We start from the raw sequence: 7,500 nt of genomic DNA on the forward strand, positions 1-7,500 counted from the left end.
ACACAAGAGTGTGTGAGCGCAGAGCAGCGAAGAGAAGCGTGACGACTGTGACGTGTGTATTGATGAAACCAATAATAAGCAATGTTGACACGTGTTGCATTAATATACACTCACCTAAAGGATTATTAGGAACACACACTAATACTGTGTTTGACCCTTTCGCCTTCAGAACTGCCTTAATTCTACGTGGCATTGACTCCACAAGCTGCTGAAAGCATTCTTTAGAAATGTTGGCCCATATTGATAGGAGAGCATCTGCAGTTGATGGAGATTTGTGGGATGCACATCCAGGGCACGAAGCTCCCGTTCCACCACATCCCAAAGATGCTCTATTGGGTTGAGATCTGGTGACTGTGGCGGCCATTTTAGTTCAGTGAACTCATTGTCATGTTCAAGAAACCAATTTGAAATGATTGGAGCTTTGAGACGGTGCATTATCCTGCTGGAAGTAGCCATCAGAGGATGGGGACATGGTGCTCATAAAGGGATGGACATGGTCAGAAACAATGCTCAGGTAGGCCGTGGCATTTAAACGATGCCCATTGGCACTAAGGGGCCTAAAGTGTGCCAAGAAAACATCCCCCACACCATTACACCACCACCACCAGCAGCCTGCACAGTGGTAACAAGGCATGATGGATCCATGTTCTCATTCTGTTTACGCCAAATTCTGACTCTACCATCTGAATGTCTCAACAGAAATCCAGACTCATCAGACCAGGCAACATTTTTCCAGTCTTCAACTGTACAATTTTGGTGAGCAAATTGAGCAAATTGTCGCCTCTTTTTCCTATTTGTAGTGGAGATGAGTGGTACCCGGTGGGGTCTTCTGCTGTTGTAGCCCATCCGCCTCAACGAGTGGTTATTTCAGTCAAAGTTGCTCTTCTATCAGCTTGAATCAGTCGGCCCATGACCTCTGACCTCTAGCATCAACAAGGCATTTTCTCCCACAGGACTGCCGCATACTGGATGCTTTTCCCTTTTCACACCATTCTTTGTAAACCCTAGAAATGGTTGTGCGTGAAAATCCCAGTAACTGAGCAGATTGTGAAATACTCAGACCGGCCCGTCTGGCACCAACAACCATGCCACGCTCAAAATAGCTTAAATCCCCTTTCTTTCCCATTCCGACATTCAGTGTGGAGTTCAGGAGATTGTCTTGACCAGGACCACACCCCTAAATGCACTGAAGCAACTGCCATGTGATTGGTTGATTAGATAATTGCATCAATGAGAAATTGAACAGGTGTTCCTAATAATCCTTTAGGTGAGTGTAGTGTAGGTCCTCTTTAAAGGGTTAGTTCACTCAAAAAGGACAATTCTGTCATTAATTACTTACCCTCATGTCGTTCGACACCCGTAAGACCTCCGTTCATCTTCAGATGTTATTTTAACCCAGTGATTGGGTTGTTTTAACCCAGCGATTGGGTCGTTTTAACCCAGCGATTGGGTCGTTTTAACTCAGTGATTGGGTTGTTTTAACCCAGCGATTGGGTCGTTTTAACCCAGTGATTGGGTCGTTTTAACCCAGCAATTGGGTCGTTTTAACTCAGTGATTGGGTTGTTTTAACCCAGCGATTGGGTCGTTTTAACCCAGTGATTGGGTCATATTAACCCAGCGATTGGGTCGTTTTAACCCAGTGATTGGGTCATTTTAACCCAGCGATTGGGTCGTTTTAACCCAGTGATTGGGTTGTTTTAACCCAGCGATTGGGTCGTTTTAACCCAGTGATTGGGTCATTTTAACCCAGCGATTGGGTCGTTTTAACCCAGTGATTGGGTTGTTTTAACCCAGCGATTGGGTCGTTTTAACCCAGTGATTGGGTCATTTTAACCCAGCGATTGGGTCGTTTTAACCCAGTGATTGGGTCATTTTAACCCAGCGATTGGGTCGTTTTAACCCAGTGATTGGGTCGTTTTAACCCAGCGATTGGGTCGTTTTAACTCAGTGATTGGGTTGTTTTAACCCAGCGATTGGGTCGTTTTAACCCAGTGATTGGGTCATTTTAACCCAGCGATTGGGTCGTTTTAACCCAGTGATTGGGTCGTTTTAACCCAGCGATTGGGTCGTTTTAACCCAGTGATTGGGTTGTTTTAACCCAGCGATTGGGTCGTTTTAACCCAGTGATTGGGTTGTTTTAACCCAGTGATTGGGTTGTTTTAACCCAGTGATTGGGTCGTTTTAACCCAGCGATTGGGTCGTTTTAACCCAGCGATTGGGTCGTTTTAACCCAGCGATTGGGTCGTTTTAACCCAGTGATTGGGTCGTTTTAACCCAGCGATTGGGTTGTTTTAACCCAGCGATTGGGTCGTTTTAACCCAGCGATTGGGTCGTTTTAACAAAGTCACGTATTTCAGCAGTTTGGCGGTTTGACACGCGATCCGAATCATGAATCAACTCACTGATTCATAACGCTCTGAAGCTTCATGATGCCGCATTTTGAAATCATCATCACTATATAAGTCTTTATTTAGGTTTTTTTTGCACACAAAATCTAATTCTCGTCGATTCATAAAGTTATTGTAGAGCCGCTGTAGTGAGATGGACTTTGTAACTTTAGTCTTTAGTGTCTTTTAAGGGTCTTGAGAGTGTAAAGTTGAGCCAATGGAGGCCTTTCAGAGCATCAGATTTACACTAAAATATCTTCATTTGTGTCTGAAGATGAACGGAGGTCTGACGGGTGTCCAACCACATGAGGGTCAGTAATTAATGACAGAATTTACATTTTTGGGTGAACTAACCCTTTAATGGAAAAGTTGATTTCTGACTGTAATTTAGCATTGCTCATCAGTGTGTGTGTGTGTGTGTGACTGACCTGTATTTAGTACAGAGTTGGACGCCCAGTGGTCCGCAGCGATCCACATAACTCTCCCGAAAGCCTTTCCGCACCGCTCGGGCCATACTGACCACCGTAGTCACGACAGGACATGTGCTGAAACCCAAGAGGACGGGATGATGGGACGGTGTACGAGTACAGTGTGTGTGTGTGTGTGTGTGTGTGTGTGTTCTCTTACAGTCTCTCACAGCGTATGCCACTCGTCCCCGTCGGGCACACACAGGTGTTCAGAGGGCCGCAGGCAGCACCGTGTTGGCAGGGAGGAACACACGGCGTAGTGACAGCTACACACACACACACACACACACACACACATTAGCACAAACTGTAGAATGATGTTCACTGAACATAAACAGCACAGGATGAAAAGAAGAATCACTGCAAACTGAACAGAAATTTTTCACAAATAATAACTTATGCCATTGTGGTATGGTATGGAGGTATGATCCTAAATAAGTTTTCATTGGAAAATGTCATCCGAACAAGTAACGTGCGCCACTTTGGTTCTGACCGACTGAGGAAAAAAAGCATTACAATAAATCACGCTAACAACAGTGATTAAATCTAACGATCGCTTAGCTCACATCACATCAAACCGTGCAAATTATTAGAGGCCAAGCAACGGAGGCTCCTATTGAAACTGTTAGATTTCTTATTATTATTCTGCACTTGAAGTCTATAGCAGCCCCTAGAACCGTTTGCCGAAAAGTTATGAAATTTGGCACACAGATAGAGGACTGGCCCAACATCAACCACACCAATTTTGGAGTCTCTAAAACAATCCCTCTAGCGCCACCACCTGTCCAAAGTGTCCTTCATGTTTATGGTTATAACTTTTGAACCATAAGGGATAGAGACAAAATAATTTTTTCCTCTGATTCCTTGGAAAAAAACATTTTTGACCATTTTGAATTTTCCCAAAAACCTACTTTTTCAAACTCATCCTAGGCCGTTGCTCTGTTGTCACAAAATTTTAACCAGATCATCTTCAGACCATGCTGACAAAAAGTTATGGAATTCAAGTTGATTCGTCAAATTGTTTTTCGATAAACGCGCAAACAAATTTTACATAGCAGTTGCGAAAACACACTTAAGCCTATATCTCCACAACGCTTTATCGTATTCAAACCAGACTTGGCACATGTCATCACAAGCATAACCTGAGTCAACCTGCAGTGTTTCGGCGCAGCGCCACCTACTGGTCCGCAGATACAAAAAAGGCTATTTTGGCTTATAATTTCTGAACCGTCCAAAAAATCATAAAAGTGGTCTCGTTACATTCGGGACGTCATGCAGAGTCGACTGATATCCAATTTTACCATATCAGCCATTTTGGCTGTCGGCCATTTTGAATTATGTGCTAAAATGCTGTATTTTATGAACACATGAATGGATTGTTACGAAACTCGGTATGGGTCATCAGCACGATGCCCTGAAGGAGCCTGAGAAGTTTCGGAACAGCACCACCTAGTGGAGATTTTTTTTCTTCAAACGCTTATAACTTTGGGTGTGGTTGACTTATTTTCATGGGAGTAACTTTTTTTGTCTCCTGAATCCTCGCCGAGTCCAACGATACCAGACTTGCCAGGTTTCGGCGTATGGTTTGTGCAGCGTTGTAATTTAGCGCTTAAAAAACATTAGCTGATATCTTCGAAACCGCTAGTCCGATCGAGACGAAACCAGCGTCAGAAGTTCGGAAACATAGGTCGATAGCTTCACACTAATGCCCAAATGTCAAAATATTGATAGTAAGGGGGAGTAAAATCCAATCAAAGTCAGGTGTGTCATTTTTTACGCGTTTATTCATATAAATGACTATAACTCCAAAACGAAATGAGATATTTTCATCAAAATTGACACACACATGTATGGGCTCACTCCGAGGACACATACAAAAAATAGTAGGATTGTGCCTCTTGGTGGCGCTATAATAGAACAAAACATGAAATTCCCATAGACCACAATGCATTTTTCAGCCTTTTTGCCTAAAATCATCTTAAAATGTGTTTAATTGCTCATTGTTGCAGTTGGTCTGACACTGCCAGCCATTTTGACATCTCTTGTCTTCTTATTTGCGCTTGGCCCTGGTATTGCCTCTTGCAGCTATATTTATTATTATTATACTTTGTTCTCAAATTGTTAATGTTGACATCAGCATTGCGGCACTACGTGTGTTTAGTGTGTGTTAGCGCTACCTGTATATTTCAGTTTCTGTACAGTCTAATCTTTTGCTTTGACTCCGGACCAAAAAAAGTTACGGACCGCAGCTTTAACTGTCATGATGAATTAATGATGATGTGATGTCATTCATCAGGAATAAATGATGTCATGATAATGGATGATGTCACAGTGAACTGAAAACTGAATGATGTCACGTGCCCGTCTCGCAGAGGGTTCCAGTGAATCCATCCACACACTGGCATCTGTTGAGTCCCACACACACACCACCGTTTTTACACGCCGACACACACCTGACGGGTTCTGAGGAGGAAAACAAACACACAAACAGTATTTGAGTGAGTGAGTAAGTGTGTGTATGAGAGTGTGAGTGTGTGCGTGTGTGTGTGAGTGAGTGAGTGATGGAGTGTGAGAGAGTATGTCTGTGCGTGTGTGTGTGTGTGTGTGTGTGTGTGTGTATGAGAGTGTGAGTGTGTGTGAGAGAGTATGTGAGTGTGTGTGTGTGAGTGAGTGTGCGCGCGTGGGCATGTTTTTGTGAAATATCAGGACATAAATGTGTATAATGACATGGGTATGACACAGGTATTACAAAAAGAGGGTGAAATATGAGGACGTTCCCCATGTCCTCACTTTTCAAAATGCTTATAAATCACACAGAACAAGTTTTTTTTCACAGAAAGTGAACTGCACAGTCTCCTGTGAGGGTTAGGTTTAGGGGCAGGGGCAGTGTGTGTGTGTGTGTGTGTGTGTGTGTGTGTGTGTGTGTGTGTGTGTGTGTGTGTGTGTCTGTGTGTGTGTGTGTGTGTGTGTGTGTGATGGGTAGGTTTAGGGGCAGGGGCAGTGTGTGTGTGTGTGTGTGTGTGTGTGTGTGATGGGTAGGTTTAGGGGCAGTGTAAGGGGATAGAAAATACGGTTTGTACGGTATAAAAACCATTACGCCTATGGAATGTCCTCACATTTCACAAAAACAAACATGTGTGTGTCTGTGTGTGTGTGTGTGTGTGTGTGAGAGTGTGTGAGTGTGTGTGAGTGAGTGTGAGAGTGTGAGTGTGTGTGAGAGAGTGTGTGAGAGTGTGTGTGAGAGTGTGTTTGTGTTTGTGTGAGTGAGCGTGAGTGTGTGTGTGAGAATGTGTTTGTGTGAGTGAGCGTGTGTGTGTGTGTGAGATAGTGTTTGTGTGAGTGAGTGTGTGTGTGTGTGTGTGTGTGTGTGTGATAGTGTTTGTGTGAGTGAGTGCGTGTGTGTGTGTGTGTGTGATAGTGTTTGTGTGAGTGAGTGTGTGTGTGTGTGTGTGTGTGTGTGTGATAGTGTTTGTGTGAGTGTGTGTGTGTGTGTGATAGTGTTTGTGTGAGTGAGTGTGTGTGTGTGTGTGTGATAGTGTTTGTGTGAGTGAGTGTGTGTGTGTGTGTGTGTGTGTGTGTGTGTGTGTGTGTGTGATAGTGTTTGTGTGAGTGAGTGTGTGTGTGTGTGTGTGTGTGTGTGTGTGTGATAGTGTTTGTGTGAGTGAGTGTGTGTGTGTGTGTGTGTGTGTGTGTGTGTGATAGTGTTTGTGTGAGTGAGTGTGTGAGTGTGTGTGAGTGTGTGAGTGTGTGTGTGAGTGTGTGTGTGCGTGTGTGTGTGTGTGTGGTCACCTATCTGACAGCGAGCTCCTGTCCAGTCGTCCACACAGCTGCAGGTGTTGATGTCCACACACCTCCCGCCATTCACACACGGAGGAGAACACAGAGCTGCAAACACACACATTTACAGACGATAATGCTGAACACACACACACACACACACACACACACACATACTCACGGGTGAGACACTGCGGTCCGCTGTAGTCTGAGGGACACTGGCAGGTGTTAGGAGCCACGCACCGTCCACTGTTACCGCATGGCAGCTCACACACCGCTGAGACACACACACACACACACACACATCATCAGCAGTGTTACAGTGTGTGTGTGTGTGTGTGTGAGATGCGGTCATCCGTTACCTGTGTGACAGCCGTCTCCCGTCCAGCCCGGAGGACACAGACACACGTTCCACCTCATACAGGAGCCTCCATGAGCGCAGGGTGGAGAACACATGGCTGAGACACACACACACACACACACACACACACACACACACACACACACACACACACACACACACACACACACACACACACACACACACACACACACACACACACACACACACACACACACACACACACACACACACACACACACACACACACACACACAAGTCACATTTACACAGCCCTGCAAACGTTTCAGATCAGTGTTTGAAAGAAATGAAGACTTTTATTCAGCAAGGAGGCATTACATAGGGCGGCAAGGCCGCAGTTTGCCCAGAATGCAATGCAGGTCATTTAGGATAAAACTGTCGGTCAAATGTGTAAACATATTAGTTTAGTGCATTAACATAAAACATACCTGTTATGCATTTGATGTATAAATACAAAAACAAAAGAATATTGCAATACTTTTACTG

General features: G+C 44.4%; 1 protein-coding gene across 1 annotated transcript in view; it reads right to left on the reverse strand.

The window, feature by feature from the left end:
* Positions 1-7,500, reverse strand: part of LOC307135633 (uncharacterized protein) — a gene marked incomplete at both ends in the record, with an annotated part of 33,677 nt that overhangs the window by 96 nt on the left and 26,081 nt on the right. The window contains 6 exons of the mRNA XM_079832206.1: positions 2,817-2,933; positions 3,016-3,121; positions 5,217-5,318; positions 6,645-6,740; positions 6,814-6,909; positions 6,995-7,090. Coding sequence (XP_079688332.1) covers positions 2,817-2,933; positions 3,016-3,121; positions 5,217-5,318; positions 6,645-6,740; positions 6,814-6,909; positions 6,995-7,090 — 613 coding nt within the window. The remainder of the gene's footprint in view (positions 1-2,816; positions 2,934-3,015; positions 3,122-5,216; positions 5,319-6,644; positions 6,741-6,813; positions 6,910-6,994; positions 7,091-7,500) is intronic.

Source organism: Gobio gobio (assembly GCF_949357685.1).
Source record: "Gobio gobio genome assembly, chromosome: 12".
Classification (NCBI taxonomy): Eukaryota; Metazoa; Chordata; class Actinopteri; order Cypriniformes; family Gobionidae; genus Gobio; species Gobio gobio.